Below are 17,787 nucleotides of genomic sequence, written 5' to 3'. Positions count from 1 at the left end.
TGTGTCTGTCTGTGTATGTGTTTCTGTGTCTGTGTGTGTGTGTGTGTGTGTGTCTCTGTGTCTGTCTGTGTGTGTGTGTGTCTCTGTGTCTGTCTGTGTGTGTGTGTGTCTCTGTCAGGAAAATGTGGCGCCAGACATTTGACTGTCAGCGTTTTTAATTTACCAGACCCATATGCATCTGATTAGGGCGTCTACCCACAGTGCTCAGAATGACAAATCAGGATTAGATTATGGTGATACATTTGAACAGAACATACAGCGCCGTGCGTCGTCCTTACAGAGTTCTGATGCACACTTTGAAGCTGGGTTGGCCGATATCCAGATGTTCATGTCGCCATACCGTTTCTGTGCCATACCATTTCTGTGCCATACCGGGGTATAAAAAGGGGAGGGGGCTATTTCTGGGGGGACGCAGAGATCTTGACCCAGGCGAGGATTGAATGTCTCTGCTTTAACCAAGAAGCTTGCAAGTTAGCAAAACCAATGTATAGCTGGAGCTCTGTGCTGGATATGCATGTATTTGACATCTTATATTTCTTATAGTTGTCTATATGTTATAAGCAGTGGCGTAGCCCGCAGACCCTGCACAGTTTATGGTATAAACGGTATATCGGCCAATAATACTTTGAATGTGTTAGAATAACTGTCCACGTTTACTATTCCTTAGTCAGAAAGATGAGTAATGAACAGCAAAATCAATCTACTTTCCCTCATAGTATTCTATTGGTCAGCTTGTCGTTCTGTGCAAGAAGGAAATGGCCTGTTCCAAACAGACTCTGGGACAGTTGTGGGACGATAGATCCCAAATTCATACAACCAATACATTAACAACAAAAACAACTTAAAAATCAATGAGGCTGATGCAACAGAGCAGAACGTTTAGGTTCAAATGTTGATAAACGATCATTTCTTCACATTATAAGCGCACCAACGCACACAAGCAGTAGGCTAGGCACAAATGTTCATTCCCTAATGCCATGAGCAGGAAAACACTTTGTCAAAAGGGCACCTCCGATGTTAGCAGTTTCATGTGCCTGATAAGAAAATAGCTGTTAGAAATCTAGGAAGAGGAGAGATCTAAAGATGTAGTCTGATATTACTGGACAATGACAGAATGTTGATTTGAAAACCAATAGAACATGAGAGAAATAAGCTTCTGGTTTCAGTGGTATATGGATGTCTTTATTAAAGAATTGCCTCCACGTTTCTATGGTGGGATTTTGCCGAGTCTACTTTGAAGCGAGGTAAGACTTGCCTCATCATATGAAGTAAAACGTTCCAGTTTTAAGAAATGAAGTATATATTTTTGAAATGCATACTCCCTCCAGCTCAATTCCAAGTGGTGTGTGAAGCGCTGAAGCGTATTTGCCTATGTACTTAAATGGCGAATGGGAAGCACGCTTCAATTACCAGATGCGAAATAAAATAGTATCTCTTTTTAATCGTGGCCATCTCTAAACTGTTTTTAACACGTGATTGCGTTGTTCAAGCTTGGTTCACTCCAGCAGCCACGAACAGGCTGTTTGAGTATCTGTATCAGCAGCTACATGACAGAGCTGTATCTGTATGCTGTGCACGTGATAAGGTGCATCACGACTAACAAAAATGCACTAGGCAATTTAATTATGCAAATGAACCTGTAGACCGATCAGCATGACCGGTCAAATGTTTTTCCATCAACTGGTATTTCCGTCAATGAATAGGCTAAAACGCATTATTTCACAATGGGATTGGTTTCTTCTTCTCCAGGACAAGTGGCCTGCGGCAATTAGATTTATCGGCTTTTCATATTTTTAGGGGGGCAAAAACCGGCTATTACTGGCTAAGGGAAACCCTGGTATGCGTGTGTGTGTGTGCTGAATCTGCCCATTGTTGGTTAAATGAGGAGCATGTGTCTCTCGGTCTGTCTCGTGTGTGTGTGTGTGTGTGTGTGTGTGTGTGTGTGTGTCACATGAGCTCCTCTCCTCTCTGTTTTCCTATTACCACTTTTAGGCGCCTCAAGGAAATGTAGCACATCTCATGAATACTCACCCCCCCCTTAAGCACTCTTGTCCCAAGACCAGAGGGGTAGTGGCCCCCACCACATATATACACACACATCAAGAGATCAGAGGGGTGAATTGGACTCTGGAGAGGCAATAGTGTCCAAAAGTGTGGTGAATGCCTGTCACAGCTGTTCAAACATCCCCCTCCCCCATCACACACTCCAGCTCAAGGCACTCCATTGGGCACTAGCAACAGGAGACCTAGCCAACAGCAATCTATCCCCCTGTCTCTTTGGCATGGCTCATTTGCTAAAGTACATTTTATGTTAATACTGCAACCCCTCAAGATCATTGTGAGTGCCCCTGCTCTGTACACACACTTGCAATGGGCCATGCATGGGTTACATTCTCAGTGTCTTTCACTCAGCCCTGATTCTACAGTAGTTCAACTGAGGACCTTTTAACTCTTTAATTTTCCTAAATGCTAGAACCGCTAAGGCAGTAATTTTGACTGCTCATTAATTAAAAAACGTATGAATCTGCCATTTTTAAAGTCATTCCTCCCTGCCGGGCTTTTCCTAAATAAGTCTATATACTGTAACATGCTGCTGGTGGTAGAATCTTAATATCACTAACGGAACTGGAGTTCTAACCAGTTTTATGGTGGCATGTCTTTTTAAATGGGTTTCCCCCCCCATTGCTCATCTTCCTGACAGTTGGGTCTGGTTCGCTCCTTCTCCCGACAGTGTAATGGGCCGTGCCCAGTTGATAATCACTCAGATAATTGCCTCAACTGAACCTAAACTATACCGAAACTAATTTCACACGCATAAGAACCAATGAAATGACGTAAAGTATGATGAGGGAGAATGGGTGAGTTGATGAGTGAAGGGAAGCGAACAATGCAAAATGATGTAATCACCAGTTGTCATGAAGAACAGAGTGGGCCATTGTATTGGTATATTTGAAATGTTTCTTTCCACCAAACCCAAGCAGTTTTATCAGTCTACTTGGCGTACACAGTGAGAGCTTGCCATTGTAAATTACCCACCAAGACCACGATGAATGGATGCACATGCTGCGTTTGCGCTGCTATAAAATCTGAATGAGAACTCTGGAGAGGAAGAAATGAATCATGACATTTCTGATTATTCTCCTGATTAACCTACAGCTCCGAGGCCTACAACAGTGCACACTGAGCAAGTGCCCGTGCCACTACCAAATGAAACGGTGAGACAGGAGAGAGGAAAGGACTGCACCATTTCTAGATGGAACAAGCCAGTGACAATGCTACGTGACAATTTATCAGCACAAAATGTCATCACTGAGACAGCAGGCCCTTCATCTCAACAAAACACATCAGCAATGCCCTCACCAGCTTTCATTGTTTATCCGACATGGCCATGTTACAGCATTCAGAAACGTTACTGTGGCTAAAGCACGGAGACCCTGTCTGTTGATGAGCTGGGAAGCATTCATTTCCATCCTGTATGTCTGTGGAGCATTCGGTGGGAAGAGCGTGGACATGGAGAGCTTTTGTTTAGAGAAACCATGTCACAGGATCGCTTCAGAGATGATGCGTTACCTCCATTTTGATGACAGACAAATTTGCCACGGTATCTGATGTATAAGACTATTTTTGGCTGCTGTCATATTGACACTAATATTTATTATAATGCCATTATAAATCAGCTTTTTTGCTGATTTTCACTATCTAGCACACTTGGTGCTTTTAACAGCAGTAGTCTAAACATCTTTTTTTCATCGATTGACCGCGTGTCTTGCTGCCCGTGTGCCTTGCACCTTCATAAACCCAACTAAATCGTTTTTTTAGCGATAGCGTATATGAAATGTATTAATTACACTGTTAGAATGTTGCAGTCAGAATGACTGCTCATTAGCTTGTAGAGGTGGGGCCCTCGAGGCCCAGCGGTTTTAGTGTTAAGGGGCAGAGGAGTGTGCCACAGCAACATACTCTTTCCCTCCCTTTTTCTTTCCCTCTTTCCTTCCCATCTTCTTTGCTCTCAGCCACATGCCAGTCCTGGGCCGTTACACTCAAACTGAGGCGATGGGCAGAGGCAGCTGTTGCCATGGTTACTGAGATATCTGGAGTTTGGGCACATTAGATCACATTTGTATTAAGCAGTGACATGAGACAGACGGGCACAACTACTGGATACGCCACACGCAAGCACACACACACTGATGTCTGCGCTGATGGGTGGATATGTGTGCCTTACTGCATGTCTGTATCCTAGGGAGTGTCTCTGGGCTTCAAACTGGGACCCAGAGTATTTCCTGGTTAGATCACATAGTTAGGAAAATCTCCTGGCCTTAGTCATATTAACGGGCTCCATATCAGTCCATCCAGGTCAGGGTAAACAGAAACGGTACATTGTTTTGATGAGATTCCATGGCTAGCTGTCTAGCAGAGGAGGGAAAGGGGGAGAGATGCCTCTCAGACCCCACTCTGTGTGTCACACCAACCACCGCTTGGGCACAGATTTAATATACACACACAATGGTTTACATTACCCTAAAGGACGGATGATCTCTGGGTACTAAAAGAGTTTGACTTTAGTGTGGAAATAAATTTGTATTACGAACATGAACACTTGTAATCATCTCACTTTCTCCCCTATGTAATATTGGCCCATTTTAAACGAGTAGGGGGAACACAGTCTCATACACTTGGAAATAGTGTTTTTTGTATTTGTAATAGCATTTTGTTTAATTTCCTCTGTGTGCAAAACGTGTCATCTAACCTGCCCTCCCCTCCCTCCCTCTAGAATCTCGGTGAGGCAGAGTACTGTGTGGCTCTGTTCATGTACATGCGTCTGTTGGGTTACCCTGCCGACAGGATCAGCATCCTCACCACCTACAATGGACAGAAACACCTCATCAGAGACGTCATCAACCAGCGCTGTGCTGGGAACCCCTTCTTTGGACAGCCCAACAAGGTACGGTCTCATATATTTATATGTGCGCAGAATGACAGAAATCACATTTAGATTATGGTAATTCATCTTAACAGAACATGCAACTCAGAGGAAACTTTGAAGATGTTAGAATAATTGTCCACATTTACTTTTCCTCAGACAAGATGAGGAACAAATAACAAAATCACTATCCTATGTCTATCTACTATCCCCCATAGTAGAGAAGTTGACCTATTCTATTGGTCAGCTTGTCGGTGCGGGAAAGAAATGGCCTATTCCAAACAGATTCTGGGTCTGTTGTGGGACGATAGATCCCAAATTCATACAATACATTTGGGGAAAAAACACATTAAAAATGAACGAGGCTGATGCAACGGATCAGAACATTAACTTAAAATGTTGATAAACTATTTCTTCACATTATAAACTAAGCAATGTGCACAAGGAAGTAGACTACGCACAAATGTAAGTTCAATAATGCAATTAGCGGGAGAGCACCGTTGTCAAAAGTGCACTGCACATGCCAGCAGTTTCATGTTACAGAGATGAAATGATCCCTTATCAATCTTGATAGATGGGCCATCTAAAGATGCAGCAACTAGCATGCGTTGCTAATATGAATGGGATTGTTCCTTTGGCTCCTGAACAATGAAGCAAAGTTGTTTTGAATACAATAGAACATGAGAGAAATGGGCTAATTCTTTCAATGGCATATGGACATCTTTAAAGAGTAATTGCCTCCACATTTATAGAAACTGATTTTGACTAGGCTACTTTGAAGCAAGGTAAGACAAAATATTAAGTAAAGTATTCAGATTTCACACAATTAGGTATGTTTTCAAAATGCGTACCGCCTCCAGCTCATTGCAAAGTCGTGTGACGCGCTGATGTATGCCTACAATTGGCTATGCACTTGAATGGGAAGCGCGCTTCAATTACCAGTTTAAAAAATAAAATAGTAGCTATTTTTTTATCGTGGTCATCAAAACAATTTTAACAATTTTATTTTTTTAAGTCAAGGGATCTGAATACTTTCCCGAATGCACTGTACATGACTCTAAGCATGATGGGATGTTAATTTCATAATGAACTTTGGAACCACATGTGTGGATGCACCTGCTTTCAATATACTTCATCCCTAAAGTGTTTCCCTTATTTAGTCAGTTAACTGAAACTGTCACTGATTAGCCAGATAGTGTTCCAACCAGGGCTGAAGCCATCCCTTGTTAGAGGTGAATGATGAACATCAGCATTGTTGTGCTACGCACCTCAAGGCCCTGGGTTTGAATAGTTCTGTATTCCACTGTGGACCACAGTACACAGTGAGCCTTAGGAACTGTTCACATACATATGCATCAGGAGCAAATTTAACATATCTCACATTTTTAGCATACTATGCATTTTTAAGGACTTGTTGTAGTTACTGGGGAAATGTTAAAGTGCTCTCGTATATTTATTTTTAAATAAAATATTTAAGCTAGGCGAGTCACTTGAGAACAAATGATTATTTACATTGACTGCCTACACCGGCTTAACTCTGACTTTAGAAGGGTGACGAATAGATATTTTTATGAACACTAAAGCCGTTTGCTGTGTTTAACCTGCTATTTTAACTGGGTGACGGGGTCATTTGATTAATGCACACAATCACATTAATGCAAACTCGATTTAGAGCGATCATCACACTCATACACACATCCATAGGCAGGTCAGGGCTAATTTAGATTGACATTGATAGAACACGTAACACAAGCGATAAGGTTCATCAGTCCACCTAGTTATTCACTGCGACGCTGTGGAGGGAGGGATGAAGGGAGAGGGAGAATGACAGAGGGATGGATGTTAGGAGCCTGCACTCCCCTTCTCTCCCGGTGGGTTCATTTTCTGAAGGCAGTGCTAGGGCTCTGCTACACACAGGGACACTCATACAGATGGACTCAGAGTTTGGACGACGGTGTCATAGAGTGATTGTTATAATTCTCTACCACTGCCACCTCTGTGTGTGTCGCTGACCTCTCATTACCCCCAGCATAGCCCTGGGAACACTCAACCAAGTGTAAGATGGGACAATTCGGCATGGGCAATTCCCCAGAAATAGTTTCACGGAGAGTCTGATTTTTCGCTTTAAAATGTATGTCAAACAAAAAACATTGGTTGCTTAATTAATCAACCATACAACTACAATAACTACTTTTAACCATTTCCACAGAACAATTTACAACAACAAAAAAGCATCTACTTGAAGAACAGTACAGTTGCAAAGTTTTTTAACAATGATAGTTTGTTTGTTGATGTCGTCATTCTGTTACCAAACTTTGCATCTGCACTGTTCAAGTAAATGTATTTTTTGGTCAAATGTTCTGTGGGAATTGTTAAAGTAGTCCTTGTACATATAAGTTGCATGAGTCTGTGTCACCCTGTTACTGTGGAATTCCCTGCTTACGGTCTTCAGTCGTTACCTACAGGCACATGAACAAGAGGGAAGAGAGGGAGAGCAGAGCGAGACCAGAGATACAATAATGAATATTTGAATCAGGTGACCATCTGCTGAGATTCAGAATGACAGTGATGAGAAAGAGAGCTAGTGTCTTTTCTTTCTGGTCGGGTGTCTTCTGTCAGGGATTCTAGTGTGTGTGTGTGTGTGTGTGTGTACACCCTAGAACAGATTCCACTACCCTTGGATGTGTGCCTGGCTGCTTGCTGTGAAGTCATGACCTTTGCGATTCCCTCCCTGGAAGATTTCACATAAATAACTTAACACAATGCAAAAGCCCCCGGGATATCTATCTAGCCCCCTCTCTCTCTCGCCCTCTCTCCCAGAGCTAAAAATAAAAGGTTTCAGCCTTTACTCTGCGCTGGAAAATATGGTGAAGCATTTTGGCTGAAATTGCACAGCATATTTTCCCCCTTCAGTTTCCACTAGGCTATGCCATTGGGTGGGTGGGTGTTGTGGGGTAACAGTAGGCCGGTACATGGGTGGGAGGTCCTGAGAGCGACTGGCCTTAGTGTCTGAACAGACACATCTCGAAGTCTCACGCTGTTGTAAAAGTGACATTGTTGCTTCTGGTGCTGCACCTGTTCTTTATAGCGACAGGGAGATTTAAATAAATATTGGTCCACTTCCTGGTTTTTCTACCTCCCTCTCTCCCTGGCCTTCCTTTCTCCCATAAGGGGACTCGGAGGGGGTTTGGCTTGTGGGACTCCCAAGTCAATGAATAGTGCATTCGACCAAAAGAAAAGGCTACGATAGGATGATTTATTTAACGCTGTTGCTGTCCTGAAGCTCAACGGCTCTTCTCTTCTCTCTGGCGTATTGATCCACTCAGGAGAATGGAAGAGGCCAGTCTCTTGCTACTGAGATACCCATCTGACATTCTTCACCATCAACATGAATGGTTCACTGGTAAGGCCTTGAACTGTCTGCAATGCGCAAAGTGTAGGTTGATGGATGAGGTGTTTGATCGAGACAGCCTGGGTCTAGCTATATCAACTGAAGTCTGCATTAACTACTTTAGTGAACAGCTCAACCTATTAGATACTGTATGCAACACTATTGCATACGGCTGACAATAAAGCCTCCCAAAATCAGCTTGTTTCCTCACTGCAAAGAAAAGGAATTCTTTGAAATGTGCTACTTATAAGGACAGGATTGCCGGGGATAAAGCAACTCGCCTGACACGCGATTCCTCGGCTTCAGAAATCCTGGCTATTTTCCTCCTATAACAGCCATAAATTGTGTGTGTGTTGTCACCCTGAGTCTGAGAGGGCCAGGTAAGCCGACTGGGTACTGTAGGTAATTCCAGGTTCCAGTTGCATGTGTTCGGTCCTAAGCTTGGTGACGAGCTTGGAGTTGAATGCTGAGCTGTAGTCAATGAACAGCATTCTCACATAGGCTTTCCTCTTATCTAGGGCAGTGTGGAGTGCAATTGAGATTGGGTCGCCTATGGATCTGCTGGGGTGGTATGCAAATTGGACTGGGTCTAGTGTGTCTGGGATGATGGAGTTGAGGTGTGCCATAACCAGCCTTTCAAAGCACTTCAGGATTACAGATGTGAGTGCTACAAGGCAGTAGTCATTGTGTCATGAAGCCTTAGAGTTCTTGGGAACAGGAATGATGGTGGACATCTTAAAACGCGGGGATTACAGACCGGGCCAAGTGGAGGTTGAACATTACCGTGGATAGCCCTGCCAGCTGTTCAGAGAACGCACCCTGGAATACCATCGGGGCCCGCGGCCTTGCAGGTATTGGCCTGATTTAAAGACGTCTGTGTTAAATAATGGATGTGTGTGTTCCTTTTTAGGTGACAACTGTGGACAGGTTTCAGGGTCAGCAGAATGACTACATCATCCTGTCACTGGTCCGCACCAGAGCTGTGGGACATCTGAGGTAGGCACTTTACCACACAACACACACACACTTTAACACAAGCAGAAATCCACCACACAACACACACACACACACTTTAACACAAGCAGAAATCCACCACACCAGTCACTTTACCCCCCAGAGCAGCTTTTTTAAATGTCTTTTTTTAAGTTCGACTTTTTAAAGAGTCTCTTGGTATGAATAAATGTGGAGTTTTCTGAAAGTTGGTTAGGTCTTTGCAGACTTATTTCTCATGTCACGCACAGGGTGGATAAAGTCAGCTTTTGAGGAGGTAAAAGAAAGGAGAGCGTGCAGCTGCACTAACCATTTTATGTTAAGTACAGCTGCAGCATTGTGTAAAGATGATTGGGGTGAGAGTATCGAACAAAGAGCAGCTTTACCATCAAAGGCTTTTTGTAAAACAGCCTATTACAGGTTCAGAGAGCCCTGTTGGTAACCACTCGCCTGTGTTAAGTTGTCTTTTTCTGCCCTTTATCTCAAACTCTTTCTTTCTTACCATCTTTGTCGGTCTCCCTGTCTCTGTCCCTCTCTTACTCTTTTGCTTCCCTTTTCACTACTTTTACTCTACTTTTACTCTTTTTCTCTTACTGTTTCTTTCTCTCCCTCTCTTCCTTTCTCTCTTTCCCTCCCCCTGTCCTCCTCGCTCTCTCTGAATTGATACAGAGTGAAAAGACCTTTCATTTCCAGGCTGCTGTGAGATACCGACGAGCCCCTCTTCCTTAATATGCTGCGTATTAAACACCAGGCATAACATTGCCACAGTATTTTAGCTCTCTGTACCAGGCCACGCGCACACATAATCTCCCTCTGCTTGTGATATATAGTGGCGGGTGTGCTGGTGTAATGTGTTTTTATGGATGAAGGCCTACCCCATTGGAGCCGCGACACGGCCGACAGAAATTGAAGTCTCCAAATGAAGCTTTGGCTGGATGAATAAGCCATCCTCTCTTTTGACGCCTCTTCTAGTTTAGCATCAAGTGTATAAATCCAGGGCCAAAAAAACACTTAAACTCCCTTTCTCTGTGTGTCTGATAAAGGGGCAGATTGATGGGCTGGTGATGAAGTGGTGCGTGTTGCCCAGGGAGAGTCTCCAGTTTATCATGTTGTCGGCACCCAGGCTTGCACTCGTCTCGCCTATCTCCCGTTTAGTCTTGTCTCACACAGGAGATTACACACTTCTGCCTAATTCACATTTCATTCTGTCTCTTTTTATATGTGGAGTGGGTTTTAAAACACCTCTATTATGGCCAAGAGTTAGTTATTTACTGAAGGGGAGAGGAAATGCTATATTGTAACTGCAAGACATGAGCGTTTCATCAATGTGACATTGCAAGTGTTCTTTTTGAATGGCAAACTGTACTTTATACTATGATAGACATTAAACCACTGTTGAACATGGCCTTATGAATTCCCAAACGACCACTTCAATAACAACATTGCCTACTTGTCTGTTTTGAATATAGAAATACATCAAGCTAGAGAGGATCTCTGTGACTGTGCTAACTTAATTCATATTTTGGTGGCCTTTCTGAATGGGTGGGAAAGCAGTGATTCATGGGAAATTCCCCCTGCTGTGTCTCCCACGCTGCGGTATTGCCTCGCCTCACTCTGCTCATAGCAACCCGCTGCCACGCAACTGACCGTATGACAAGCTGACCCCTCGATCTGACAGTCTAGGAGAAGCCCTCCCACTGAGAGACACACTGGGAGGGACACATGCATACAGATGCACTGTGACAGGATCACACACACGCATGTACTGGGACGCACACACACCGGGTCAGACGCAGAAACACTCTGACAGGCGCACAATAGCACACAAGTGCAGGTATACACAAATGTTCACAGAAACACACACACACACACACAAACACCAGAGTGTTGACGTGCAGGGAGACTGACACACCTCCACAGGAACAGACACTCACTGCCCCTCTATGTGGCTGCTTATGTCAAGGAACCACCCAGGTGGGCGTCCCCTACCTCTGCACACAGAGCTGTTTCCCCAGGTGAAGACTGCTTCTGATTGGCTCCTCTCTTGTCAGGCTCTTTGCTGATTGGAGGGCTGCTCTTGTGGTTTGTTTCTGTGGAAGTGATGTGTTTTTAGGTAGCTTTTCCATGGTCCACATTCTTGTGACTTGTTGTTACCTTGTTAACTAAAGAGATTACTACACACAAACACTAGTACGCTCACGCACACGCAAACACACAGTTTAACACAGCACACCATACAAACACAAGTGTAGATTCATCTCGTGGTCTACTTGTGTTCATTCCACATCTTGTCTGCTTATGAATGTACGTTTTGTGTGTAGAGCTTTTGCACATGGAGACAAAGATTGTTTTCGAATTCCACCAGAGCTCCTTGAATAAGCCAGAAAAATCTCCTCCCTTCCCACGCAAAAGCCTTTACCTCAGCCCATGTTGACAGAATCAGTCTTAGTGGAGCTGGAGAAGGTATTAGTCAGCTGTTATACAGTCATTTGGTATTTCTACCTGGAACTTGGACTGGAACTACCTGCCGTTGTCTTGGTTGAACTACTGCCTCGCTATGGTCTGAATACAATAGATAAGCCTGCTGTTGTAACATAATTGTTAACCAGCAGCCCATTGTGAACAGTTGGTTCCCTGCTTTTACCCATATAGTCCAGAAGTTGACATTTAGAATGTGATATTGTGCTGCTAATGTGCGCTGTCTTATCATGGCTGCTTAGAGAAATGAGGCATATATCATCCATCTATCTATCCCATAATGTCACTGGCTCCTCCCTGGGGACCAGGACTAGCAGAGTATAGCAGCCTGTAAACAATATTTGATTAAACACGCCACTACGGCACGGCTGTATTACAGCCAGGGAAACGGAGAAGATTCCAGACTCCCATCTCCCTCCTGCTAATCCTTTAATTCCACTGGCTGGAAAGAAAGTAGCCCATCTCCTCGCCCCTCTGCCCCTTTCTTTTGTCTGTCGCTCCTCTCGCTGTCTTTTCTCTCCCTCTCGTTCCTTGCCCTCTGTTTTTTTCTCCTGTCGCCATCCGCCCCTTCGTCTGTATTTTTGCATTTATCCTCACTTTTGCCGCCTTATCTTTCTTTAAAGACTCTCTACTCCTCCTCATCTGTCCCTTTCGCTCCTTTCCAATATTTTTCTCACCCACTTGCTTTGTGAGTGGAAGGGCTGTGTATAAGCTTGTGATGTATAGGCTAACTGCGCCAAGTGGTTTAAAATGTCATTTCTCTCTCACCCCCTCCCTCTCTCCACAGGGATGTGAGACGGTTGGTAGTAGCCATGTCCAGGTCCAGACTTGGCCTCTACATCTTTGGAAGGGTCAGTCTGTTCCAGAACTGCTTTGAACTGACTCCTGCCTTCAACCAGCTCACTGCCAGACCCATGAAGCTCCACATCAGACCCAATGAATATTACACCCAGGGACAGCCTGTGAGTACACACACTAACACTTGCACAATCACACACAGAGACAAATGAATACACACACGCAAGCTTGAATATGTGTTCATGCACACTCAGGCACATCTACATGCAGAACACTGAGTCAAACACTTTCTCACACACAGACATTTCTATGCAGCACCCTCTCCAGCTCCTGCATAGTACATGCCTCTTCATCCCCACTGCAGCCTAATCCTGCCTGTCTGAATTCTCAATGGATGGAGTGATTTTCCCCCCACCACCTCGTTCTATCCAGCCTCTTACCCACTGGTCCAGTCAGTTAACACCATTCAGGTAAAGGACGACTGTGACAGATGGGGGGACAGTCTGTTATTAACCCCCAAATGTCACCAGGCAAAGCCAGTCTACCCCAACCCATACCCCCTCAAGGATAGTGCTAGACGGCGTACACACACACTGACACACACACTGGCACAAGAGCTCCAGTTCCCGGGGGGACAGTTCTTCTAGATACCCACATGTGCCCCCCTTGACCTGTCAGAAAGAGTCCAGTCCCGGACGCTCCACTTTATCCTCATCCTCATTTCTCCTCATTTTAAGGGGAAACAGTTTAAGCTCAGCTCACCCACAGACTTTACTGCGCGCCCACTGGTTGAATCAATGTGGAATAGATGTTGACATGACATCTGTGCCTAGTGGGCAGTCTTATTTTGCAATGCGGCAGCTCCCTGCTCCCACCACACACACACAGCTCAGTGGACCGCTGCAGTGCCAGCGTAGTACTATGTCTAGGGGGCATTAATGCAGCTGAGAGAATATTCAACTCACCCACCAGGCTCTCTTCCTATTTGCATATTCCCTTTCTCTGCCTCTCACTCCCTCTTGGTATCTCCCTCACTCACACCGTAGGCGCATTAATAGTAAGTGGTCTAAACTAATCGATTTGAAGAGGACTGAAGGGAGAAATTAATAAACGGTAAACCATCTCTCCCTCCAGAGAGAGCCTCGTTCGTCCCAGCCCGACCAGGCGATCAAGAACATGCCGGAGATGGCCAACCTGGTGTACAACATGTACATACACATGATCCAGAGCACCCAGCAGTACAGACAGGTAACTACTGACCCCGCTACACCCAGCAGTACAGACAGGTAACTACTGACCCCGCTACACCCAGCAGTACAGACAGGTAACTACTGACCCCGCTACACCCAGCAGTACAGACAGGTAACTACTGACCCCGCTACACCCAGCAGTACAGACAGGTAACTACTGACCCCGCTACACCCAGCAGTACAGACAGGTAACTACTGACCCCGCTACACCCAGCAGTACAGACAGGTAACTACTGACCCCGCTACACCCAGCAGTACAGACAGGTAACTACTGACCCCGCTACACCCAGCAGTACAGACAGGTAACTACTGACCCCGCTACACCCAGCAGTACAGACAGGTAACTACTGACCCCGCTACACCCAGCAGTACAGACAGGTAACTACTGACCTCGCAACACCCAGCAGTACAGACGGGTAACTACTGACCTCGCAACACCCAGCAGTACAGACTGGTAACTACTGACCTCGCTACACCCAGAAATACAGACAGACGGGTAACTACCATAGTACACCAGCAATTGGAAAGACAAGGCTAGCTCCCCAATTACAGACTGAGTACAGGCTAATAGTCCAGCTATGAAAGGCTAGGCTAGCTCTCCAATTACAGACTGAGAACAGGCTAATAGTCCAGCTATGAAAGGCTAGGCTAGCTCCTCAAGCACATACTGAGTACAGGTTAATAGTCCAGCTATGAAAGGCTAGGCTACAGGCTAACTCAGTTAACAGTGAAATGCTAGCTCTCCAATTACAGACTGAGTACAGGCTAATAGTCCAGCTATGAAAGGCTAGGCTAGCTCCTCAAGCACAGACTGAGTACAGGCTAATAGTCCAACAGTGAAATGCTAGGCTAGCTCCTTAAGCACAGACTGAGTACAGGCTAATAGTCCAGCTATGAAAGGCTAGGCTAGCTCCTCAAGCACACACTGAGTACAGGCTAATAGTCCAGCTATGAAAGGCTAGGCTAGCTCCTCAAGCACAGACTGAGTACAGGCTAATAGTCCAACAGTGAAATGCTAGGCTAGCTCCTCAAGCACAGACTGAGTACAGGCTAATAGTCCAGCTATGAAAGGCTAGGCTAGCTCCTCAAGCACACACTGAGTACAGGCTAATAGTCCAGCTATGAAAGGCTAGCTCCCCAATGTCACCTATCAGTTTATTTACCCACACCTGAGACCACTGGTTCTCACAAACACACCTGCTCCAATGCAACCTTTTACAGTAATTCATTCAGGTCTTCAGTATCATTATCCCTCATCTGTATTTTGTAAAACTTTAATGCAGTGGTGGAAATAGGTCAGATGTAAGAGAATTGTTTTAGTTCTGCATGCCGAGCCTTAACAGGCCACGAGCCTAACATTTTAGATGAGGGAACCAGAATGAGTTTTAATTAAAAGAGCAGTGCATTCTTTTGTTTGACACCGTGGGGAGTGGAGGATAAAGGAGGGGGGAGGGATGATAACGAGTGACGCTAAAGCTACCCCACCCCTCTCTCATCCCCCGCCTAAAGTGGCAGGGCTGCAGTGGAGAGGGAACTTTTGTTTTCCGAACATAACAGGGAGACGTGCCCCTCCCTAACCTGTCCCTAAGGCATGTGCATGGATTCTGTCCTCAACCAGAGAGCGCAAGGGAAGGAAGGAAGGAATGAGAGCAAAAGCGATAGAGACAGGAGGAAATAGGGAGAGGGGGGGATGGGACGAGCAGTGATAGAAATTCTTTGTACAGCATGGAAAATCTGTTAGCATCTTGTCTATGACATTTTGTCATGAATTCAAGATATGATGAACATTTTCATAAATGTAGGAATTATATGGTGACACCCATACACCCACATTTCTCACCTTCCTCTCTTTCCCTGTGTTCTCTTCCATGCCCAGCAACAGCAGAAGCTCCTGCCTCCCCCTCGGCAGACACAGGCAGAGGAGGACCAATCCGAGCCCCCAGTTGAAGTGGAGAACCAGGAAGAGACCCCAGTTGAGAAGGAGAACAAGGAAGAGACAGCAGTTGAAGTGGAGAACCAGGAAGAGACACCGATGGAGCAGGAGCCCTCCGGGGAGGCCGGCACAGAGAAGACCCCACAGGAGACACCAGAGAAGGTGCAAGAGGAGCACCCCAAAATGCCAGAGCACCCTGGCCGAGATAGCGACAGTGATGGAGAGGAGAGTGACGAAGCGGAAGCACCTTAAGGGTGGGGCTTCTCTGTGGGCCTCTGCACTGCTTTATCTGCCCATAGATGGGGCCAGAACTGGAGAGCTTGGAGCTAAAATGATTATCCTGTTTTAGAATTATTTTTCTACTGAAGCCATGAAGATGTCTTGAGAAGCCTTGAGGATAATGTTTAATTTGATTTTCTGAAATGGTCTGATTTGTAATCTGTACTTTTGTATTAAAATAATTTTCAATGTGAATGCAGTCTTGAGTTTTTACATTTTCTACATACATGTGCAGACACCCAGCCATCCTATTTCAAATCTCCCTATCATGTTACTCTTCCAGTCTACACACTCCCGTTCTGCCCCGCCCTCAGACAGCGTCACTGTCACCTGTCAATCTGATTGGCTCGCCCAATAGCGACTGGACAAGCTGCCACTAAGCTGGATTTATAGGTCAGTCACCGTGCACATGAAGCCATGGGGGGATAGAAGCCGGTACATCAGACATACTCTATCACTCACAACTCCACTCAAATCATCAGTGTCCATATCCGTATTTGGAAACAAATGGTCACAGTGGCATAGAGTTCAATGAGATGTTGGTGGTGGATTAGAGCCTACCCTTCCCTGAATCCCTAGTTCTAGCCTCGTTGGTCCTGGTAGTGTAAAGAGGCCACAGCCTGCAGGCTCACAACACAACACAGACTTGGAATTTAGGCGTTATCATGCACCAGAGGTTAACTAGCTGTTACATACGTCAGGCTAGCCTGTAACCCTCTCCCCAAGCAACACCCCCACTGTCTGAGAGGAGAGATCGCATCCATAGCTGCTCAAGTACAGTCGTGATTCAACCGACCTGAATGCAGCCAAGCTAGAGAACCCGTATTGCTTAGATTCAGGGAAACGGTTATCATTGAGAGCAATGTATGTAACCCGATTTATACAGTTTTGTTTCAGTGTACAGGTGTCCTCTTCAAAGGCTGTTTAGACATTCAAAACATGTTAATGTTTGATTTCAAAGCCTCTGCGACATCAAAGCAGATGTACTCTAGTCAGCCTAGAATAGATATATCTTATGTGTCAGTTATACACTGAGTGTACAAAACATTAGGAACACCTGCTCTTTCCATGACATAGCTTTCACCTGGTCAGTCTATGATCCCTTATTGATCTCGCTTGTTAAATCTACTTCAATCAGTGTAGATGAAGAGGAGGAGACCGGTTAAAGAAGGATTGTTAAGCCTTGAGACATGGATTGTGTATGTGTGCCATTCATAAGGTGAATGGGCAAGACAAAACAAATTGTGCCTTTTGAACAGGGTATGGTGCCAGGCGCACCGGTTTGAGTGTGTCAAGAACTGCAACGTTGCTGGGTCTTTCACAGTCAACAGTTTCCCATGTGTATCAAGAATGGTCCACTACCCAAAGGACATCCAGCCAACATGACACAAATGTGGGAAGCATTAGAGTCAACAAGGGCCAGCATCCCTGTGGAACGCTTTTGACACCTTCTAGTCCATGTCCCGATTTAATGAGGCTGTTCTGAGGGCAAAAGGGGTGCTCAATATTAGGAAGGTGTTCCTAATGTTTTGTACACAGTTTAAATCACAATCCATAAACAATTACAGGGTTAAATAATTCAATGATTTGTATGATAAATATCCCCTTACAACTAGACTTGTCCCATAAATTCCCAGATTCTTCTCTGCATTGGTTCTGCATGTGCAGTGCAACAACCTTTTTAAACCCACAACAACCATGTTTTTTTAAATTGAGCAACTGGTCCATGAATGCACACATTGTG

The 17,787-nt window shown here is 45.0% G+C and overlaps 1 protein-coding gene across 1 annotated transcript in view; it reads left to right on the top strand.

Moving 5' to 3' along the window:
• aqr (aquarius intron-binding spliceosomal factor) overlaps positions 1-16,238 on the top strand; it is a 61,103-nt gene extending 44,865 nt beyond the window's left edge. The window contains exons 31-35 of the mRNA XM_035743184.2: positions 4,775-4,945; positions 9,226-9,311; positions 12,571-12,745; positions 13,716-13,829; positions 15,708-16,238. Of these exons, the coding sequence (XP_035599077.1) occupies positions 4,775-4,945; positions 9,226-9,311; positions 12,571-12,745; positions 13,716-13,829; positions 15,708-16,016 (855 nt within the window). The 3' untranslated portion in view covers positions 16,017-16,238. The remainder of the gene's footprint in view (positions 1-4,774; positions 4,946-9,225; positions 9,312-12,570; positions 12,746-13,715; positions 13,830-15,707) is intronic.
• Positions 16,239-17,787: the final 1,549 nt, after the last annotated feature.

Source organism: Oncorhynchus keta, chromosome 29, assembly GCF_023373465.1.
Source record: "Oncorhynchus keta strain PuntledgeMale-10-30-2019 chromosome 29, Oket_V2, whole genome shotgun sequence".
NCBI classification, from domain to species: domain Eukaryota; kingdom Metazoa; phylum Chordata; class Actinopteri; order Salmoniformes; family Salmonidae; genus Oncorhynchus; species Oncorhynchus keta.
The sequence above is the reverse complement of the archived record's forward strand: the minus strand, read 5'-3'. Positions and strand labels throughout refer to the sequence as shown.